At 44.9% G+C, this 23,614-nt stretch overlaps 1 protein-coding gene across 1 annotated transcript in view; it reads left to right on the forward strand.

Moving 5' to 3' along the window:
• Mcmbp (minichromosome maintenance complex binding protein) overlaps nucleotides 1-23,129 on the forward strand; it is a 46,030-nt gene extending 22,901 nt beyond the window's left edge. Inside the window, exons 6-16 of the mRNA XM_032892483.1 lie at nucleotides 1,444-1,588; nucleotides 3,036-3,187; nucleotides 4,789-4,889; nucleotides 10,219-10,397; nucleotides 11,647-11,770; nucleotides 13,557-13,674; nucleotides 16,675-16,840; nucleotides 17,671-17,804; nucleotides 18,968-19,132; nucleotides 21,583-21,671; nucleotides 22,325-23,129. Of these exons, the coding sequence (XP_032748374.1) occupies nucleotides 1,444-1,588; nucleotides 3,036-3,187; nucleotides 4,789-4,889; nucleotides 10,219-10,397; nucleotides 11,647-11,770; nucleotides 13,557-13,674; nucleotides 16,675-16,840; nucleotides 17,671-17,804; nucleotides 18,968-19,132; nucleotides 21,583-21,671; nucleotides 22,325-22,451 (1,500 nt within the window). The 3' untranslated portion in view covers nucleotides 22,452-23,129. The remainder of the gene's footprint in view (nucleotides 1-1,443; nucleotides 1,589-3,035; nucleotides 3,188-4,788; nucleotides 4,890-10,218; nucleotides 10,398-11,646; nucleotides 11,771-13,556; nucleotides 13,675-16,674; nucleotides 16,841-17,670; nucleotides 17,805-18,967; nucleotides 19,133-21,582; nucleotides 21,672-22,324) is intronic.
• Nucleotides 23,130-23,614: the final 485 nt, after the last annotated feature.

The following is a 23,614-nucleotide window of genomic DNA, read 5'->3' on the forward strand; positions in this document are numbered from 1 at the left end:
AGTTAACTTTGTGTCTTCAATTCCTACCCACTAATTCCAGAGTCTGTTATCTCGGGGCTTGTTTGTATTGATTTTTAAATCTGATAATAGGTCAATTTTTCTGTTTCTTCACTTAATTGTTTTACTATCTGCTAAAGCAACATTGTAGTAGGAAATTGAATTTTCTGTCTTCAGAATTTGGTTTTGGCAGTTGGTATGTTGGATCCTGTTGCTCTTATCAAGGAGTGTTTTGAAAATTTATCAAGATTACATAATTACTCCTGTTCCCAAAGGCATGGCTCCTAAACAACAAAACGGGCTATGTTTAGCTCTTGATGCCCGGGTGTTCTTCCTGTCCATGCACAGGCTCCGTTTAAGATCTGCTAGGCCGGCAGGAGCGACAGAACTTGAGGTGTTAATCTTCTGTCCACATATGGTTCTTCCTTCTGGATATCCTTCTGCAAATTGCAGTCTCTTCTATAGCCCTGAGCTCTATGGGCTCGGTTTTCTCCGGTCAGCAAGAGATGGGCCTCTATTCATACTTGCTAAAGTTTAAAGGGGCCTGCTGCAACCAGAAGGATGTGAGGTCTCCTTGGGTTCCATCTCCTTATTCAAGGATCATCACCTATCGTCACTGTGAGTCAGTGCCTATAGACGTTTGCCTCATCTGTGCAGCTTTGTTCAGGTGGGGCACGGAATAAACTCTTACATTCATAACTGTGCTCTGAACAGGTATGGCCTCCATAGACTCAGGTATTTGAATAGGGAATGGCACAAGTAGGAAGTATGACCCTGTTGGAATAGGTGTTGTCTTGTTTGCTAGAGTAAGAATGTCACTGTCGGGGCAAGCTTTGAGGTCTGCCATGTTTAAGCTATGCCCAGTGTGGAATAGTCTGCTGCCTTTGGATCAAGATGTAGACCTCTCATCTCCTTCTCCAGCACCGTGTCTGCCCGGATGCTGCCATGCTTCCTGCCTTCATGATAGTGGACTGAACTCTGAAACTGTAAGCCAGCCCCAGTTAAATGTAGCTCTTGTTGCCTTGGCCATGGTGTCTCTTCACAGCAATAAAACCCAAACTAAGACAGTGACCAAACCCGGAAGTCTAGCCTTCTTTCAAAAATATTATAGGAGCTGAAGAGACAACTTAGCTATTAAGAATACTGGTTGCTGTTGCAGAGACCTAGGTTTAGTTTCCAGTATCCACATGACTGCTCAAAATGGTCTGCAGTTCCAGGTCCAGAGAAAATGACACCCACTCCTGGCCTCCAAGGTAATACCTGTATGTGGTACACAAATGTACTTCTAGGCAAAACATTCATAAACATAAAACAAAAATAAATCTTAAAAACATACTCCTCTTTTTAACTGAATTGTCAGATTGGTGATTTATAACCCTGCAATTATCCTAATTTAGGACGATTTGGTTCAAGGTGATTTTTTTTTCTCTTAACCTTTCATTTAACGCCTATGTCAATGCAAACCAAGCTCGAGTCAGTCCTTCGACTTCTTACACTCCCAGTAGACACAAGAGGAGTTATGAAGATGATGAAGATATGGACCTGCAGCCCAATAAACAGAAAGACCAACATTCAGGTGCCCGGCAAGCAGGTAATGTGCACTCCCAGCTTCCTCCAGACAGCAAGGTTTGTTTCTAGGATTGTTCTGGATCTGGAAACTGACATGGCATGATAACCTCATTTCACCTTCCTCATAACTGGTTGGTGTTGGTCATGGTGAAGCTCAGTAGTAGAACTTTGGCCTTGTGAATGAGGCTCTGATTCCAAGGGCAACAGCTGGGGTGGGTGCAGACACTTTTGAGCATTTTCCAGTGAGTACTCTTTGGAAAGCTGCTCAGATAGATGCTGTTAGTCTTGAGTGGCCGTCTGGAAAAGAGATCTTTTCCTATCTTCATAATTGATAGTCGTTGTCCTGACTCTTGAACAATAAGAAGCATGTAAGTCATACTTACCCTAAAAAACGACTCACCTGAAAACATCCTTTTCTTGCTTTCTTTTTTGGAATCATGGTATTTCTATTGAATTTTTGCAAGTTCAAAATAGCAAGAAAATATGCAAAATTGCAGGATGGTGCGATTTTTGCCAGGTATAGCTGAGTTCTTTTTCACTTTGTGGTCAGGCTGGCCCCAACTCGAAATGAACCACCTGCCTGTGCTTCCCTGAGTGCTGGGCTAGCAGGTGCAGCACCATGTCAGGATCCAGTACAGGTCCTGATGTACTGGACATCAGGGTGATGGGTGACACAGAGAGAGGTTTCCTAGATGCAGGTTGAGAGCACACTTACCTGTGTAAGGATAACTCAGAGACTGCTGTTGGGGATCATACTGTTAGTAAAGTAGTAGTTATGGATTCTCTTCCAATAATCACGGCTTCACTGACACTGAGCAGTTAGCGATGTTCCCAGTACTGGCCATGGCTGCCTCTTGTTGAGTGAGCCTTAAGTCCAATTAGAGAGCTACAGGTTACGTGTGCCACTACAGAACCCTTTGGGTTAGTGTGCTGTCCTGACGGTTGATTGGGTTCATAAGTGTCATAGCTGGATAGGATGAAATGAACTTTTAAAAGTACTTATGTGTGTTAGGCATCGTGACTTAACATCTACGAGCCTAATACTGAGGATTAAGACAGAGGGTGACCCGGAGCTCAGTGCCAGCTTGTACTACAGAGTGAGACCCTGTCTCAAAAGAAACAAAATACTGGGGTTGGGGATTTAGCTCAGTGGTAGAGCACTAGGAAGCACAAGGCCCTGGGTTTGGTCCTCAGCTCTGGGGAGGGGTGGAGGGTGGGGCGAAGACAACACAAAATACCTCCATTATGTTTGGTGGAATAGTGGAGTAGTTTGTTGCCATTTCCTAATGGAGGAATTAAATATTTTAGGTGTGTATCTATTTTTGTTCTGGTATGTCAAACAATATTATTAACTGGACATTGACCTTTTCAGACTCATAAACATGATTTATGTCAAACTTGGAAAGCTCTTTTGGAATGTTCTTTTCTTTGGGCTTAGAAGTGACTGCATGCACTACTGTTTAATCTAGGAGGCCTCGGGGGCCTTCACTGGCGTGGAGAGCCAAAACGCTTAGAGACTGAAGCTTCCTCTGGGCAGCAGCTGAACTCCTTGAACCTCTCTTCCCCATTTGATCTGAACTTTCCTCTGCCAGGAGAAAAGGGCCCTGCCTGCCTCGTTAAGGTACAGCCTTTCCTAGCTCTATCCACAGAGGTTACTGTCTCAGAAATACAGCACTAGAAAAGCCTCAGCCTTTGCCTGAATTTTGTTTTGCCACAATAACAAATCATTTCAGATTTAGAAATTTACAACGATAAGTTATTTTTCAGGCTTAGGCCCTAAGTTTGGCATGAGAACTGTTAAAATCAGGGTATCTGAGGTGTGCTGATTCCAGAGGCTCTAGAAGAATGGTAGGGAGGACAGGGTATGGCTTGTTTGGCCTTTCGCCTCATCCAGCTTTAGGAGGCTGCCTGCATTCCTTGGCTTGTGGCTTCTCCATCTTTAAGACAGCAATACATCTTTCTGACCATATATTTTTACTGTCACATTTCCATCAGAAAAGGTTCTCCTTGACACTGATCCCCATGTAGATCTTTCAGGGTGTCACTTTCAGGGTCCTTAGGCACACTTGCAAGTTCCTCCGAGTTGTGAATAACATGCGTGGCATTCCAGCGGTTGGGCTGCAACCATCTGTTAGGGCTCCTTATTTTTGGTTTACAACATTCTTTTTTTTTTGGTTCTTTTTTTTTTTTTTTCGGAGCTGGGGACCGAACCCAGGGCCTTGGCGCTTCCTGGCCGGCTCTACCACTGAGCTAAATCCCCAACCCTGGTTACAACATTCTTAAAGAATCAGCCAGTCAGGAACTTAGTGTGGTGGCATATGCTTATAGTCCAAGTGCTCAGGGAATAAAGAGTTCAAACCCAGCCTTAGCTGCATGGTGAGACCCCAAGTCTTAATCAGGGTTACTATTGCTTTGATGAAACACCAGGACCAAACAAGTTGGGGTGCAAAGGGTTTATTTAGCTTATACTTCCACATTAGTTCATCATCAAAGGAAGTTGGGATAGGAACTTAAGTGGGGCAGAAACCTGGAAGCAAAAAGCTGATGCAGAGGGATGCTGCTTACTGGCTTGCTCCTTAAGGCTTGCTCAGTCTCCTTTCTTAGCGAACCTAGACCCACCAGCCTAGGGATGGTCCAACTCACAATAGCTGGGCCCTCTTACATCAGTCACTAATAGCCAGAGGGGAAAGGTCATATTCAGAAGTGGAACAGCTTTTACATTCATGTCCACTTCCTTTCTGTGTCATTTCTAACTTAATGTTTTATTTCTGCTGTCTTATATTTCTTTTCAAAACCCAATTCTCGGTTGTTTTAAAATGAAATATTGAGTGTGGCATTATATGCCCATAATCCCACCATTCTAGAGGCTGGGATAGGAAGGTTAAGAATCCAAGGCTAGCCTGAGCTACAGTGGTGTGACTGAAGCAAGAAAATAAGTTAAACTAATTGTGGTGTCTTGTACCAGCAGTTCTAGCACTTGGGAGGCAGAGGCCTGAGGATCGCTTTGAGCCCAGGTCAGTGTGGGCCACACAGGAAGTATCAGACCAGCCAGGTAGACCCTGTAGACAGACATACCTGGCTCTAGTTTAGCTTTTGACTGTCCGCCAGTCTCTGTGGGAGTGTGGTTGTTCATGTGCTTGCTGATTGAGTTGTCTAGCTAGCAAGGACGTGACTGCTCTTGGTAGGTCATTCAAGGTTAACCTGGTTTTGTGTTCTCGTCAGGTCTACGAAGATTGGGATTGCTTCAAAGTCAACGATGTTCTTGAGTTGTATGGTGTGCTCTCTGTGGACCCTATCCTGAGCATACTGAATAGTGAAGAAAGGTGAGTTGTTTGGTAGGTTTTTCTCTTGTTACTTTTTCACTGGATATAATTTTAGAACAGTGGCAGATAGTTATGAAGAATTTCCCCTCCTGTCTTCCGATTTACCAGTTGCTGTTGTTATAAAAGGGCTGTTTTCTACCCCGCTAGGTCCATCACCGCAGTGCCCCAAGATATCTGATAGATATCTTGCTGGAAACACACATCCCAACTCCATGGCGGCCCAGTGTCTCTGCCGCCACACACTCTCCCAAACTAAATTCTCTACAAGAAAGAATACAACACGGGCTGGAGAGATGGCTCAGTGGTTAAGAGCACCCGACTACTCTTCCAGAGGTCCTGAGTTCAATTCCCAGCAACCACATGGTGGCTCACAACCATCTGTAATGGGATCCGATGCTCTCTTCTGGTGTATCTGAAGACAGCTACAGTGTACTTATATATAATAAATGAATAAATCTAAAAAAAAAAAAAAAAGAAAAGAAAGAAAGAACACAATAACCTCTGATCCAATTGATAAGATATAATTGCCCACCTAAACATACAAAGCCCTATACACATCCATCCCTTAAAAATATTCATAACAACCTGTAAATACACAGAGTGGAATCTTTACATCCATGTTCTCTCAGCAGCTCCTCTCCCAGTCTCCTCCAGTCTCCTCCTCCTCCCTCAGACTTTTCTCCTGCCCATCCTTCCTTCTCGTCCAGTGACAGGCCTCATTCTATCTTATACCTGCCTCACCTGTATGACATCATCCTACATTTCACCCTTTTTGTCTAATTAAAAAAAAAAACTTTTCTCTCAAATATAAGTTGAGTACAACTATTATCATTTTATAATTAAAAGCATAAAATATGTCTAATACCCAGTCCAACACTTTACCAGTTAAACAGAATATTTAGTTATCCATTCCAGCTTAAGGAAGGTTTAAAATCTGTTATATCCTGGCTAGCTTGTATACTATCTGATAACTATCTAATAAAATATGTATTTTCAAAGTTTAACAGCCTAATAGGCTATGGGACTATAATCAGTCTTCAACCCCGTCAGAAATCTGAGAACGATTAATATTACCTGAAAATACAAGAAGCGTAAAACATAGCTTCCAAACTTAGCCAATGTATAGAGACCACTGATCACCTGGACAGTCCCCTATTCCTCGAAATGTTGGAGCATCAGTCTTCAGCCTTCTGGCACAGGATTATCTAACAGACCTTTGTAATGCAGATTTTTGAAGGGCTGATCACCCTGTCTTGGCAGAGCTTATCAGTCAGCTATTTTACATAATACTGTCCTTTTCTGGACAGTATTTTGTCTGTAGATGAATTGAAGCAATTTTTGCCTAGTGGCTGTCTCACCACAATTGGAGCAACTCCATTGATACTCAATTTCTTCTTAGAATCTAAGAAGGGGTCCTGTCAGGAGCAGACATGTCTCAACAAAAGATAAATAACTTTATATCTCATATTTTGTGAATTTCTGACAGTTTTGAAAATCATCTATCTATATAAGGTAATCTGGACTGTTGTCTTTATATCTTAAATTTTACCTTGAAAGTACTGTCAGAAACTCAGAGCCAGGAATTTGCTATTTGGCCCTTACCTCACAGGTGTAATCAACTCAGAAGTTTGTAATGACATCAATAGAAGGACTGGCTCTAAACCTTGTACTTTTAAATTTTTTTAACAAATAAATTCTATACCAAAGCAAAGATATGATTTTAGCTTAGTTACCAAATGAGATTATGACTGTACAACTCAATCTAGCTAATTCCTCCCTGTTAAGTTACAACCATTTCTAGATTTCTCATAAAACAACCTTAGAATAACCACTTTCAGTCCCCCAAGAGTCTAGGGAATTGGGGCAACAACTCTTCTATAACTTCTTCAAGCTGTACATGGGCATTGAGATATCCTTGGGGGTAGGAGGTAGGAAGAATGAAGCAAATGCTGTAGCGGATGTGTCCTGACTGGACCCAGCTGAAAGAGCTTGAGACCAGGAATCCAAGTAGGCACACTCCGCAAAATACAACTCTCAAGACAAAAGTTTAGAATCCAGATATCCTTTTGTTTAATTCTCCTAAATCTAGTTTTTCAGGCGGTCTCCCTCTCTCAATTCTGATCAGTATGACTCTGTAAGGTTTCCAGAGCCTAATCACACTTTTTAAAAACACAAAGACTTTCTTTAAAAACACAAAAATCTTTCTTCCAAAATACTGTGTTCCTTATTCTGTAACCAGAAAAGCTTGTATCTTGCACTCTCTCCCAGAGTAATAATATAACCATAAAACTCAAAGTCACACCCATTATGAAGATTAAACAATTTTAAAAAAGGAAGTAAGCTAAACAATGAGCCTGATAGGCTTTTGTACTCTGTGATATCAGGAAATTAACCCAAAATTCCTGTGGAGCCCACGTTAAGAGAATCTGAGCTTCCTGTTGTGGTAAATATCAAAAGTGACCACAAACCCTCCCTAGCCGGCATCAACGAGCCATATGGCCTTTAGCGGATTAATTCATGAAACAAACTAAACACGTATCAACTCTAATATCAATAAGCAACTTATCAAACTAGGACTTTAGCCCAAACTATATCCATCTGTTAATCTGTCTACCCAGAGCCACAGATTTTTATTTAACCTTAATAACTTGTAAATATCACAATACTCTACTTGGAGTCAGGACTAATTTTTCCCTAACTAAGTTCTGAACCATGGATGAAAATCCCCACGTGATCGGATAATCTCTGTACTCTCCTTAAAACAAACTGAATCACCTTCTGATAACACCTGTCTTTAAGAAGTAGCTTGTCTAACTTAGGATTTCAACTCAAAATTCCCACGGAGCCCATGCTATAAGGAATATGAGTATCCTGAAAGACTTTCTTTACAACTTTCTTAAAAAGGAGCTTTTAATCTCTAACTCTCTGAGCTGCCATTACTTATCACATAACAGGGAACCTATTAGGCCTTTCCTTTGTTTAAGGTTCCTGCGTTTGGGCCATCATGTGATTCAACATGTCGCTGGTCCCCTCTTACTTAGAAAATAAACCTTTCAACTCTTAGGATTACTAGTGGATTCTCGCCCATCACGCTGGTTTGCCATCTGTTGTTGTAAAATTATAAAAGAGCTGTTTTTTACCCCACTAGGTCCGTCACCGCAGTGCCCCAAGATATCTGATAGATATCTTGCTGGAAACACACATCCCAACTCCATGGCGGCCCAGTGTCTCTGCCGCCACACTCTCTCCCAAACTAAATTCTCCACAAGAAAGAACACAACACAATAACCTCTGATCCAATTGATAAGATATAACTGCCCACCTAAACATACAAAGCCCTGTACACATCTATCCCTTAAAAATATTCATAACAACCTGTAAATACAGAGTGGAATCGTTACATCAGCCTCCATGTTCTCTCAGCAGCTCCTCTCCCAGGCTCCTCCTCTTCCCTCAAACTTTTCTCCTGCCCATCCTTCTATTTCTATATTTTCTGTAAGAAACTATGAATTTGCACGCACACAATCTCAGCACTTAGACGGTTGAGGCAGAAAAAAATTGAGCCTGGGCTGTGTAATGTAGGAGGACCTTCTCAAAAAAGAAAAAGCCCTGAGTTCACACACATTCAATACAAGCTGTCGTTCTAATTTCTTCCTCCTGTAGTTGCCCGCCTGTCGCCCTTGGTGTGCTCTACAGTGCACACAGAAGGGACTTAAAGGATTGTCCAGCAGTGCCACCATAGAAAGAGCCTCATCCTTAGGAGCTCTGTGTGCCCAGTGTCTTTGTTTTCCTTTTTCGTCTTCTCAGACAGCGTGTTACTATGTGCATCAGGCTGGCCGCAAACGTGTCAGTTCTCCTGCTTCTGCCTGCAGCATGCCAGGACTACAGGTCTACACCGGCATCCAGTACCCCATTTTTTAGAGTGAGGCTTTGTATGCAGAGTGCTGCCCTCCACAATGGCCCCTTTTGATTCTGGTATTCCTTTTGTGTAGGTCATTTGTGTAGTCACATTTCACTTCCCAGCTCTTCTGTATCCCTGCCTCAGGACTAAGCGATTCCAGAAGTGCCCAAGAATCGTCTTTGTGTGTTCCACAGCTCTTTTGGTCTCTCACTGCTGGGACCCAGCTTCCTAGTCTCTGGCTGTCCCTCCTGTGTTTGTACATAGCTGTCCATGTATGTTCATCACAGTCCTTTTTCCTTCAGGAGGGGATTGTATATTTGTGTGGTTTGGACCAGACGTGGTGACGTAGACCTTGCTCCATCTTTCCTTTTGCCAAAGGGAAGGAAGGTGCCACCAGCTCACTTACAGCAGGCCTGTCATCGGCTTTCTACATACAGAGCAAGAGCCCAATAATCTTCATACTTAAAAATACTGGGAAAAGCCAGGCATGGTTGCATGAGCCTTAACTATCAGCTCTCCAGAGGCGTAGGCAGGCAGACCTATGAGTTAAGGCTAGCCTGTTCTGCATAGTGAATTCCAGGATGGTCAGGACTGCATAGTGAGACCCTATCTCATAAACAGAAGAAAGAAAAAGAAAAAAAGGAAACAACCACAACACCAAAATATTGGCAAATATTTTCTTGTTGTCTCAAGTGTAGCCGTGGCTAGCCTGGAATTCACTCTGTAGCCCAGTCTGGCCTCTGCCTCCCTAATGCTAGGGTCGTAAAGGTGTGTGTCATCACAACCAACAGTTTGCCTTGTAAATTAATTGACCACTGAGGCCTCTTGGCTCAGAGGGGAAGGGCACAGACTGGGGCAGATTTGGGAGCAAATTTGTGAACTTGTCTCGTGAGATCTGACAGTTTGTATAGTGTTGAAGACTTCGCACATTTTAGTCATTTGTGCAGTGACTCCAGAATGAGTATCATGTTTGTTGATTAGCAAGCCTGAATGTTCACACTCTTCTAATCACTTGCTCACACTTTCAAGAAGTATCACATCAGAATAAAGTTAAGCAAAGACCATTAGCAAGATAAAAGTGAGTGGTCTCCACACTAAATAATAAAGACCTGTGGATTTTGGAGAAAGATATCCCAGTATTGTTACGTGGTGAGAATGCAAAGAGCATCTGCTTTGACATGGTCTTGTGAGTGACATCCTCTGTCATGTACACGGCACCATCCATGGCAGTAAGTCAGACACCCAGTCTTGGCAGTAGAATAAACCCAGTGCACTGTACGCTGACCTGGCAGGTGTGAGTGATAAAAGCACTTTAGAGTGAGGGACAGAGAACCCCTCGAATAGGATTCTGAGTTGTCTACAGAGTGCATTTACTTTTACACTTTTTCTAGTTGACATCTCTAAACCAATGTATCCCTCTCTCCCCAGGGATGCCTCTGCACTGCTGGACCCCATGGAATGCACGGACATGGCCGAAGAGCAGAGAGTGCATAGCCCTCCCGCTTCACTAGTGCCAAGAATTCACGTGATTTTAGCCCAGAAGCTGCAGCACATCAATCCATTGTTACCCACTTGCCTTAACAAGGAGGAGAGCAGAACCTGTCAGTGTGAGTGTTGGGGCCTACCGATGGCAGGTTCCCTGTGTGAACTGCAGTCCCTGCTCAGCACAGGGAGTTTTCTAATCATGTCTGTGGGAGATGAGACCTAAACGACGAAGGGTATAGATTGTCTTTGTTCTCACGTCTATATCACTTCTAATTTTTTTAAATTTTATTTAATCTTTTTTTTACACTCCAGATTTTATCCCCTCTCCCCATTCACCCTCTGACTGGTGCACATCGAATACCCCCCAAACCTCTCCCCCTCACGTCTCCATGAGGATGTCCCCATCCCACCCCCTACCCCACCAGACCAACCCCACTCTCCCTGGAGCCTCCAGTCTCTCGAGGGTTAGGTGCATCTTCTCTGACTGAACCCAGACTGGCAGTCCTCTGCTGTGTATGTGTCGGGGGCCTCACCTCAGCTGGTGTGTGCTGCCTGGTTGGTGGTCCAGTGACTGAGAGATCTCAGGGGTCCAACTTAATTGAAACTGTAGGTGCCCTTACAGGGTCGCCCTCCTCCTCAGCTTCCTCCAGCTTTTCCCTAATTCTACCACAGGGGTCAGCAGCTTCTGTCCATTGTTGGGTGTAAATATCTGCATCTGACTCTTTCAGCTGTGTGTTGGGTCTTTCAGAGGACCGTCACGATAGCTCCTTTTTTGTGAGCATCCCATAGTCTAGTAATAGCATCAGGCCTTGGGGCCTCTCCTTGAGCTGGATTCTACTTTGGGCCTGTTGCTGGACCTCCTTTTCCTCAGGCTCTTCTCCATTTTTGTCCCTGTAGATCTTTCAGACAGGAACAATTATGAGTCAAGAGTTTTTGACTGGGATGCCAACCCCATCCCACTTGATGCCCTGTCTTTCTGCTGGAGGTGACAAGTTCTCTCTCCCCACTGTAGGGCATTTATTTCATCTCAGGTCCCTTCCTTTAAATCCTGAGAGTCTCTTACCTCCTAGGTCTCTGGCATATTCTGGAGGGTCCCCCCACTGAGGAAGAGTAGAATATGCGTGTGTCAGGGCACAGATGTGGAGGTAAAAGAAAAACTTAGAAGATCCACCTCTCCTGCTGCTGTATGGGTCCTGGGGATCAAGCTTAGGTCACCAGACTTGGTGGCAAATGCCTTTACCCTCTGAGCCATCTTGCCTCACCCTAATGGCATCATTGTCTCAAGAATTGTAGTGCTCCCTCCTGCTCTTATACGGATGCTGGTACGGAGCTGGTGTGCACACTCTCATTGGCCATTCCTTCCTTCTGCAGTTGTGTCCAATTTCATGTCCGAGTTGTCTCCAGTCAGAGCAGAGCTGCTTGGATTCCTCACTCACGCACTCTTGGGAGACAGTTTGGCTGCTGAGTACCTTATATTGCATCTCATCTCCACCGTGTAAGTTTGCGCTCTTCCTGGGAACTGGGGTGTGGGAGAAAGTAGGGAACAGCCGTGATGTTTGTTTGTGTCTTTTAGTAAATCAGCTTTGTCTTCAAGTGGGTTTTTACAATGCTGCACCAAACACAGACTCCTTTTCCCACTTTACTTCGTTTCACATAACACATTTGGTTCCGTCTCCAGATGGGATGTGACTGATGAGTAAGACGAACTGTTTGTTTCTCTGCACTCGTTTTATTTTTTATTTTGTGTATACTTCAAATGTTGTATCTCCCGGTCTCCTCCCTGTACCCTGTTTGCTTGTTTATGTGTGTATACTTCTCCAGGCTCTGCTTATAAAGCAATGAAGTCTGTCTCTGTGTACATTTAGTTTGTGTATTGACTTTAATGCTTCCACCCTGTTTTGGTTCAATTTTTTATTTTGTTTTTTGCTTGTTTGTTTGTTTGGCCTTGCTGGTCTTTAGCTCTGTAGACCAGGCTAACCTCGAGCTCACAGGTCCCCTCCAGCCTCTGCCTCTCAAGTGCACACCACTACCACCCAGCTAGGGCCTAGCCTTTGACTCCACCATGTTGGGTTTTTGGGTTGGTTTGGGATTTGTTTTTGGTTTTGTTTTTTTTTTTTGTTGAGACAGGGTTCCCTGGCTATCTTGGAACTCACCCTGTAGACCAGGCTTTTCTTGAACTCAGAGATCCATCCACCTGCCTCTGCCTCCTGAGTGCTGAGATTAAAGGTGTGTGACACCACTACCTGGCAGGTCTTTTGTCCCCCCCCCCCCAAAAAGAAAAGCAGGAAGAAAATTGTCTTTCACGTGAACAACAGTTTTCCCATCTAATACTCGAGCATATTCTTTGGTTTATGTTGTAATGTGGGCCCATCAGTTGTGGTTGAAGCACACACATCCTTACCTGCTTTTTAGATTGAATATTTAGTTAGCCTATCACAATACTTTTTTTTTTTTCTTTGAGATAGGGTTTGTTATGTAGTCCTGGCCTAGAATGCTCTATGTAGACCAGGCTGGCCTGGAACTACATCAAGATCCTTCAGCTTCTGTCTCCTGGGTGCTAGGATTAAGGGCATGCCACCATAGTCAGCCTTCTTCCTGAGCTTCTAATGACCCGATGTTCTCTCATTATAGATTTGTGCCATACTGTAACCATTTCCCAAAACATTAGGATTTTGTACTTTTTTAAATAAATGCTGTGGTAGAAAGCATCTTATCTCCTTTCCCCTGGTGGCTTCTAAGGTGGCGGGTGATGCTCAGGGTCACGTCAGAGCTCTGTCTTGGCTTGACTAGACATCCTCATGGAAAAGCACGGGACTCAGGAAGTCTGCCGCGCCTGCGTCACAGGCACACTGTCGAGTGAGATGGCGAGGCAGTGACCACCAGCTCATGTCAGCCAGGCCTAGCCAGTAAATCTGCAAATGTTGTAAAGCACTTCAAGTCTCAGCATTTTGGATAAGGGGTGCTCTCCCCATTCCTCAAAGTGACTATTATTTAACTGCCGTTCTGATAGATAAAAAATGTCTATTTTTACTTTATATGTATGGCTGTTTTGTCTGCATATCTGTGCATGCAGTGCCTGTGGAAGTCAGAAGAGGGCATCTTCCTAGAACTGGAGTTACAGGTGGTTGTGAGCTATTCCGTGGGTCTGGGACTTGAACCCTGGTCCTGTGGAAGAGCAGCCAGTGCTCTAACTACTAAGCCATCTCTCTGCTTCTGCAAACTTTATAATGATGGCGTCTCAGTATCTTACCCTTGGTTTTGTGTTCTTTCCCTTCTCCTAGGTATACAAGAAGAGATGTACTTCCACTAGGAAAATTTACAGTTAACCTGAGTGGTTGCCCACAGAACAGCACCTTCACGGAACACCTATATCGGATCATCCAACATCTTGTTCCAGCAGTAAGATAATATTATGAAGGCTTATGAGTGGGACAAACCCAATTGTTTTCCACTCACCTTGAGTATTAACTTTATGTTCCTAGTCTCATTTACAAAGGACAAGACCTGCCAATTGACATAATTTAAAATGCACCCAGCATTCACTGATTGACCCAGCACAAATCTGTAATCTAAAAATTAATGCAATGGCAGTGACTCCCTTAGAATTACGTTTCCGGTCTGTGTGAGTTTGTTCCTTTGTGTGCATATTATGAAGTGTAAATAAGCTTTAAATCATAGGAGCCTGGTTCTCTCAGCTGAGGTAATAAAGTGGCCCATCTCCATGCCCCAGGGCTTGTTGCTATCTGGAAGCATCTGGAACGCACATTTGTGTCAGGATCTCAAGGACCGGATTTACTCTGATAACTAAAAATTTTGGCCACTTTGGGACTTGAGAAGTGAAGCCAGGTCCTTCTGAACAGCCTGTCACGTCTGCACTTCAAGCCCTGCAGAAGCAGCAGAGTCCTGAGGACTTTGAGCCTCTTATTCAGTGGGCTGTGCTTTCACTAATGTCTGACATTAGTAATTAAGACTGAAGACATGTTGAGTAATTCATTAGGAAATAGTGGTAAAACTGACAGTGTCTTGCATTTTGCCGTGTTCTTGAGTGTCTAAATTAATAGGAGACTATTTTGGTTAAAAAAAAAAAAAAAAAAAGAAGGGGGATTATTTTATCCCACGCTAGCCGGACCGTAGGACCACATGGCACCTGCAGGATATTCTCATCTCAGTCAGCAAGGGGTCTGACCCGCTGAGCTCCATCCCATCCCACACTGCCGAGGCTACTCTGAGCCTGGCAGCAGTCTCCCTGCCATCTAGTTCCCAAGGCGAGTCGCTGCCACGCCCGTTTCATGCAGAGACCGCCTATCTCGCAGCTCTCTTACTGTGGACTCTGCTCATGTTCCCAGCCTCCACCCCTGACCCTCTCTAACGCTCTGCCACTGCTGTTTACGTTCCCAACATCTGCCCCCAATAGTTATGATATAAACTCCCAACCACCCCTTCAAATCAAGACTCAACAAACTGTAACCCAACATCAGATTTATATGTTAAATTCTCAGTCCACAATGCATCCACACAATAAACTCACAATCAATTGATAAGGATATAAACCGCCCACCTAGATAAGATAAATTTGCCTACAGAAATCCATCCCAACTCCCTTGGCAATTCAGGACCACCCGGATCTGGGTCATCCTCTGTCTCCATCTTGACTCTCCTTCCTTCTCCTCTCCTGCTTACAAAAGCTTTGTCCCCACCTTATATTTTACTGTCCAGTCGTGGCCTTGAGCTAACTGGTGCTGTCCCTCACCTGCATGTAGACATCAACCTACAGGAGACCCCTAGGTTTTCTGTTCTGCCTCCACACTTGCTCCTGCGGTGCTGTGTTTATCTGGTCTGTTTCTTAGCTGACGTGCATGATCTGAAAGCCTGTCTGTCAGTGGAGTTTGCACATCTCTGTGGTAAAGCCTGTTCTGTCTGTAAACGTGACTCATTCATAGACCCTGAAATAGGATCTTAGCGGTTCCCTAGGCCATGTCTCCTGAGATTGCTTCTCTGTCCTCAGAACTTCCTGGTTTTGAGGTATAAAATCAAATTGCTGGTGTGTGCTTTAAATATTCTCAGCAGAACAGTGAAGCCCTGGAAATGGGATAGCAGACACTGGCAGAAGACATATGCCCATCTCTCCAATAGGGTCTGAGACTCAGTCTGGAGCAGAACTGGTGGCTGCCTAGGGGGTCATGTCCTCCTACATAGAGACAGGCAATCTAAGGAGCAGCATGGGCCTGCCTATAGGGATGCCAGCAGAGGCTGGTGCAGTACCACCCTCAGACACAGGATGGCGCCAGAGATCATCTATGTCTCAGCTGTGCAGCCAGGATTACATCTTTACCTGGGGGAGGGTGATTGGAGGAAAGGGCTTAGAGGGTCTCTTTTCCTTATTTTGCGTTTCATTGACTGTCTGCTCTTTCGTCACTCTTAGCACACCGGCCCCAGCCCTTCTCAGTGCTTTTCTCTCTGGAATGGAACATTCAGCTTTTACTGCTTATTGCATGTGTCCTGCTTGTGGTTCTGTGGCAAAGCCAACCTCAGCCCCAACACATGGTCACTTTTTAAAATTTGTATACGAGTGTCTGGCTTGCATGTATGTCTGTACAACATACATGTCTGGTGCCTGTGACATTGGGTCCCCTGGAACTGTATTTATGGATGGTTGTGAGCCACCATATAAGTGCTGGGAATAGAACCCATATCCCTACGCAAGAACAAGTGTTCTTAACCAATGGGCTGCCAGCCACCTTTTTTGACAAGCTCTGCTTCTGGGATTTCATTCATATCTGTAAAGAACCACTGCCCTCCTTTCTCAGAATAATTGAGCCTAAGTACAAAATTCTCTAAATTCTAGTTCTCTCTCTTCCCTCTTCTCTTACTGCATGCTTTCCTGAAGGCTGGAACATGCTTGAGTTCCATGTGTCTAGAGCAGACAGAAGGAGTTGAGTGTGGTGGGGGCTGGAGGCAGGGTGGGGAGGGTCCCTACGTTGGGCTGAAGTGTTGGTAATGAGTCGAGCCATGGTCTGTTTTAATGGACAGAGCCTGCGTTCTTGCCTCAGCAACTAGACGTCGCTCGCAGTCTTTGCGTTTTACTAGCTCCTGTCCCTTAGTGAAGTCTAACTTCTGGCTGTCTGATGCTGGGCTATCGCAGCTGTCTACCATTTTGTATCCCTGGCTGCCCTTCCTCTCCAGCGTGCACTGTGTCAGCTGAAATGTGGGACCTAAGCAGCCATAAGAGGCGTGGGCCGGAGTGTGGCCACAGATAGTTCCTAAGGTTGCAGAGACCACCGGTCTCCGTTTTAGAAATGATATCATTCCATGTGAAACACAGGCGTTCTCTCTCTGAACACAGGCCTGTGGGTGTGGGGTTTTAATAGAGAAACTCGCTTATTACAGCCTCTGTCTCAGTCTTTCCGTCTACAGATGACAATAGAAAACATGAACCAGTTGAAACTCATTCCCCACAAAGACTATACAGCCAACCGACTGGTCAGCGGCCTCCTCCAGCTGCCCAACAACACCTCCCTGGTCATTGATGAGACTCTTCTGGAGCAAGGGCAATTGGACACGCCAGGTACGCACACGGATACTTGCTGTCTTCTTCCAGTTTTGCTCCATTTAACCAGATCTGGTGATGACTTCTAAGGCAAACAACGTTTAACAAGTATTTTTTAAATATGCATGTGACTAAAGCATGTAGCACACGTTAGACACCAGTTGTTTTGTTGTGACATTCTGCTGGCTGCCCATTAGCTCAAGAAAGGACAGAAGAGATTAATGTAAAGAGATTTAATGTTTTGTACATCCTGTGGTAACTTTCTTAACAGTTTACATAGTTTCTGGGGAAAAAGTCGATCAAGAGCGTGTTAGATCACTCCACATGCAGAGTGCGGGTTACACTGTAGCACGCTGAGGCACACACGCGCGCGCGCACACACACACACACACACACACACACACACACACACGCGCGCAAGATGGGAAATAGTGAAGACCGGGTAAGCTAAGGAGGAACATGAAATCAGGAAATTGTAGCCAGGGGTGGTGGCACCCACCTGCAATCCTGTCACTTGGAAGGCAGAGGCAGGAGAACCAAGAGTTCAAGGCAGCCACCCAGGCTTCATCAAATCCTGTCTCAGAAATGTGTAAATTGAGAAAGTCCAACAACTTTCCTTTCTAAAGAAGCAGTTTTCCCATCTCACTATAGCCATGGCCTAGGAAGTCATGACTCAGCAGAGTCCCGCTTCGTGTCTGGCATTACATCTGGGTGGGCTTTGGCACCCGACAGTTTCAGTTGGCCTGCTGCTGTCTGTGGGGTTTGTCATGCAGTTAACATTAGATTTACTGACGTTCAGCTTAATCGATAAAATCACATCACTGCCAGTAACGGTGTCCCCTCTCCAGGTGTTCATAACGTAGCCGCCCTGAGCAATCTCATAACCTGGCAGAAGGTGGACTATGACTTCAGTTACCACCAGATGGAGTTCCCATGTAACATCAACGTTCTCATCACATCCGAGGGGAGGTCACTGCTTCCGGTATGATGGCTGAGGGTTAAGTGGAGGGAGGTTACACTGTAAAGATTATTGTTGTCCCTTTGTCCTCTTTTACGCTTTATATTGTTTGTGTGTGCAGGTGCATTTGTGCACATGTATGTCATGGCCAGGGGTCACCCTCGGGAACCATACAACCTGTATTTTGAGACAGAGTCTCCTGCTGGCTTGGACTGGCCAAGAGTGAGCACAGCTCAGTGGTGGAACATTTGTCTATCTTGTGCAGGGCTTTGGATTCCATCCATAGATTTCAAAAGGGAGATCGTAGCTGCTAATTATTATGAACAAGGGAATCTGGTAGTTTCATTTTACCTCCATGTAAAAATTTTTAACAGAAGCTACTGGCAGAGGTACCCCTCATATCTAGAAATAGAAGTGTGGGATGATGGCACACACCTTTAATCTCAGCACTCAGGAAACAGAGGCAGGCAGATCTCTTGAGTTCAGTGTTTACTGAGTGAATTACAGGACCGCCAGGGCTGCACAGAGAAACTCTGTCTTTGAAAAGCAAACAAACAAAAAGGAGTAGAACTAATTCCCCTTAATAATCCAAACTACTGTTCTTACTTTGTCCATCTGTCCCTGTTCCCCAGATCCCCCAAATTCAATAGTGTTCTGTAAGTTAGCATAAAAATTGATTCCTGGGGTTGGGGATTTAGCTCAGTGGTAGAGCGCTTGCCTAGCAAGTGCAAGGCCCTGGGTTCGGTCCTCAGGTCTGGGGGCGGGGGGGGTTGACTCCCTTTGGGCCTGTTGCATGCCTCTATACCAGTACTGTGAAAGCTGAGGCCTGGCCAGTCTCAAGTTGGAGGCCATCATGAGTTCCGTAGTAAATTTATAGTTTTAATGTTTTCCTCTTTTCATTCATTGTTTGGGGTTAGGGTACGTGTGCACCAGCTGCTGTGTAAAGGTTGGAGGACAACTTGCAGGAGTTGGTTCTTTCCATTCATGTGGATCCTCGGAATTAAGCCCAAAATCACATTGCAATGGTTTCATGACTTAGGATCCAGACAGATTGAGCACACTAAGATTTAAAAAATATCCCCCTCCTCAAATTGTGTTTCCTAATTCCCTTCCAAGCTGAGGGCTGCCTCCTCTGAAGTGTAGGCAGTTGTAGGAACTTGGGAATCAGTTGATCTTTCTCTTTCCAGGCAGACTGCCAGATTCACTTACAGCCCCAGCTGATACCACCCAATATGGAGGAATACATGAACGGCCTGCTCTCAGCTGTGCTGCCGTCCGTGCTCAACAAGTTCCGAATCTACCTGACCTTGCTGAGATTCCTGGATTACAACTTATCAGACGACATAACCAAGGTAAGCTCTAGTCACGCAAGAAATCCTATTATGCTCCGGGGTTCACGCAGTCACTGCAGTCACTACAGTCACTCGTTAGGCAGGTTAGCACTGGGTGACTCCAGTCTCAGTGTGGACTTGTTTAGAAGAGAGTTCATTTTCTCTCCTTTTTCTTAGCAGCCTCCTTTCTTTCTGCATTTCAGTTGTTTTTGTGTGGTTGAAGTATTTTCAGCACTGGGGATCAAGCCAGCTCCTTTCAGTGCAGCCAGCGCTCTTTCTCACGCCTCTAGCTCCTACCTCAAGTTAGTTTCTGAGCCTTGTGATGTCCTTTACTCAGGATTGACAGATGGTTTAACTACATTAATACAAAAAGTGTGCTCCGTTCTAATCTGTCCTTCATCCCCCATTCACAGTGTTATTTCACAGTTTAGCCTGTGTCATAAATCCACAGTACACTTAGTCATCATCTTACTAATTATCACTTTGTGATATGCTGTTGTCTTTCAAACCAGAGGGGAATGATGTTGAATGATGCTGGGTTTCAAACCGAGGGCTAAGCATGTGCCACAAATCTCAATCTCTCTCTCTCTCTCTCTCTCTCTCTCTCTCTCTCTCTCTCTCTCTCTCCCCCTCCCCCCCCCCCCCCCCCCCCCCCCCCTCTCCCCCCCCCCCTCCTCTCCCTCTCCCCCTCTCCCTCCCTCCCTCCTCCCTGTCTCCTTTCCCTCACCCACCCCACCCCTCAGATATAATCCCATTATGTAGACCAGGCTGGCCTCCAAAACCCAGAGGGGTTGTCAGTCTGGGTTTCTACTGTCTGTCCTGCTGTGGTTTGCTGTGTGTCTTACTGTGTACATTATTTTGGTCAAGTCTTTACCACCCTGTTGTAGAAATTTTTATTCCTAATCCTGGGTTAACCATTTAGTTCCCAATAAAAGACACACACAACCCTTATATTTATAATAAGCCTTAAATAGCACAGGAGCTGGGCCGATATCTAGCCTCTGTGCTATTAGAATCTACTTTCCTATTGATAACTCTGAGTTATTACTGTGTTTCATCTGGGCTGCTCCAATGGCCAGCCCCGGGGCCATGTTTTCATGACTCACCTAATCCATGGTGGCTTCGCCTTCATTCACCTCCTTTTCTCCCTCCTGGTTCTTCTCTGACCCCCAGGCCCAGGAACCCTAAAACCCTGCCTATGCCCCTTTTGCCCAGCTATTGGCTGTGGGCATCTTTATTCACCAATCAGAAATAACTTGGGGCAAGGTCACATAGTCACTTGGGTCTGTGTGCTTGGACTCTAGGGCAACCACATCCTGAGGACCCAGTATTAGCATAGAATACAAGCAGCACCAAGCCAGCCCACTGTAGCACCCTCCAAGGTTTTAGGGGCCAGTGATTTCGTCTTTTTTAGTCCCTGATGCTCTCTCAACCACTGGCCAGCATCACACTTACGTCAGTGCATTTGGTGGTGAACAGCGGATCTTTGAAGCTTTAGTCATTTTCCTTATTGTTCTTTCTGCTTCAGTCTAAAGAGCCTTTGGTCACCTATCTGAAGTCTGACTAATTTTTGTGCCTGCTCAAATTTTCCACAATCACTGCTGTTATTGCCTTACCTTTTATTTATAGAATTTTCCTCTTTGCTTCTTTTTAAACATTACCATTGATGGTCTCTGCTTGATGAGGCATTGTTCACAAATCCTCCACTAGTTCTTTATGCAGTCCTCCCCCCTTTCCAAGAGTGATGCATGCTTGAGCCCCAGTAACTGGAGCCAGTACCTGGTCTCACATGCACTGTGTAAGGGAAACATAAATAATCCGTTCCTAGAGCTTCATTTATATAGCAAGATAGGAGTAGTAACCACAGTAGAAAGCTGTAACAGGCTTCAAGTTAGATTAGTAAAGACAGCCTTGCAGAGCAGAGCATCAGTGAAGGACCTCCAGCCCTGCCGAAGCCATCACCTGAGGTGGGCACTGGGTGTGAAAACAAAGCAAGCTCAAATGTCACAGACTCAACGTTCTTACCAAGAGCCACTTGTGTTCTTGCATAAATGGTACCCAAGTTACTGGAAATTCCATGGATTTAACAGCATTGACTCCAGCCGTTGTACTCTGCTGTATTAGACCCAGGCAGGCCTGTAACCTGTGGTGCTTCTCCCTCAGCTTCCTCAGTGCTGGGATCCCAGGTGTGCAGCATCACGCTGGAGCGGATGCTGGCTTCTGTGCTTGTTTGGCATCCCTAACGGGGCTAGGCTGGATGTAGAATGTCTTCCATGCTGCACTTTGTAATGGGGCTTAAGTTTTGGTGTTTCTTCTCTTTATCTATCTTACCCCCATTTGCCCACCATTACTTTACCTCAGTCAAGGACCATGTTTCTTTTTCTCTATAAAAAGTAAGGAAATTGTTTTGAAATGCACTTAGGAGGTTTTGAAGGAATACTTTTACAGGTGTATTATTACTCTTGATATAGGCAGTTGAAGATGATTTTGTGGAAATGCGTAAAAATGACCCTCAGAGTATCACGGCTGATGATCTCCACCAGTTGCTTGTGGTGGCTCGGTAAGTGTGCTCGTCCAGATCACCTCGGCTGTGAGCACTTCTGACTTATTCAGCAGTATCTGAGGCAGAATTCTAAAAACGAAGGGACTTTTCCTTTCAAAGACATCTAGGGTTGAACAAATGGACAAAGCTTTTGTCTGAAGATTGAAGTTCAGATCCTGCTTTAAATCTGTGTATGTGTGGCCACAGCCATGAGGAATCCAGAGCAAACTGGCTAGCCTAGTCACGACAGCCAGCCTGAGCTCAACAAAGAAGGAAGAGAGTTGTTGAGAAAGACTCCTGATGTCAGACTTGGTCCACCATAAAAGCGCAGACATGAAAAAGTTAAATGAAAAGCCCCGCCCAGTGAAAGTGTTTAAAGGTGACTTAGCAGGACCTCAGCAGTAGGGCAGCCTTGCTCTCTACGCTCCGAAGAGCGAGCCTCCTCTAATTCTGGTTCTTTAGGGATTTCTTTGTGAGGTCACACTCGGCCTTTGCGTATGTGCACCAGCAGTAGACTCGTGCCTCCCGATAGGCCTCCAAAGCTTTCCTGATTCTAAGAGGGAGGTGGGTAGGGGAGTGAGAAGAGAAAGGGGGCACACACTGGCAGAGCATGCTTTCCTAGTTAGAAGCTAATCATCCTAACTCTAGGTAATTTTTAAATTTCAAACCAGGTTTCTGTCTCTGAGCGCGGGTCAGACAACACTCTCCAGAGAGCGATGGCTCAGAGCAAAGCAGCTGGAGCACTCCAGGAGGAGCAGGCTCCAGCAGCAGAAGAGCGTGAACGGGAACGAGCTTTAGAGCTCTGAACTGGAAGTGAATGGCAAGCTCCAGCCTTCATGCTGGGTAACCCAGAGTCCTTTATACCACATTGTTTTATAGATCATTTGTATCCAAAAGAACAAGGACTTTCCCTGAAATCAAGTCTAGTGACACCTAAAGTTTATATGATTCTCTGTAAGGGCTTTCACCTTACTGGTTTTATGGAGTTTTGGAGTTTGTTTTATAATTAGTTATGATGTATAAAATGTATTTGATATTAAAAGTTTAACAATGCTAATGTTGCTGATCACACCATTTCCTTAGCCACGGCTACATCGTAGGCCAGACTGAAGTGCCAGCGTCCTCTGCAGAGCTGTGTGACGAGTGTGTTAATTCAGAACAGGTCTGAGTGTCAAGTCCAGGTGTGACTTCTCTCATGTCATTTTCTATACACTGGCCACAGAAGCGGTTTCCCACTTCCCAGCTCTGACAGTCCACAGAACTAGGCTTTCCCACGGCAGTGCTTCCCGGCTGTCAGGTTTCCGGACGAGTAACACCTCCAAAGCTCTCTGGGGTAGGGGTTGCCAAATGATTTTGCCAAGTCATTTGAAAGAAGGAACGAAAACAAAACACTGTGATCACTATTTTGTCTTCATAAAGGACACTCTCAGAACACGAGAATCTTTTAGTGGAATAAATGCAGCTTTGTGACGATCACTACATTGTCCTTAACTCTCTCACCTCCTGCATCTGCAGCTGTCTTCTGTGGGACTGAAGGGAGTACTGCTCCCATAGAACGCTGTGCAAACATGAAAGACGCTACTGGACAGTGAAGATTGAGGGGAAGGTAATCTTTTTGGTGCTGTGTGGAACCCTAGCTTCTCATACACACTAGAGAAGTGTGGTGTCCATTGAGCTACATCCCCAGCCTGTAGGGGCGGGGACTTCTTCATTTTCCTCATTTTGTAGCTGATTTGATGAATGCACTGGATTCTGAGCTTTTAATATAAGTAACATCGTTTACCAGTGCAGTAAAGGCCATGCAGTTATCAGTTATAGGTAGGTTCTCCTTAGACCAATTCGTTTTGATGTGTGGTGTCCATTGAGCTACATCCCCAGCCTGTAGGGGCGGGGACTTCTTCATTTTCCTCATTTTGTAGCTGATTTGATGAATGCACTGGATTCTGAGCTTTTAATATAAG

This window comes from Rattus rattus, chromosome 2, assembly GCF_011064425.1.
Source record: "Rattus rattus isolate New Zealand chromosome 2, Rrattus_CSIRO_v1, whole genome shotgun sequence".
Lineage (NCBI taxonomy): Eukaryota > Metazoa > Chordata > Mammalia > Rodentia > Muridae > Rattus > Rattus rattus.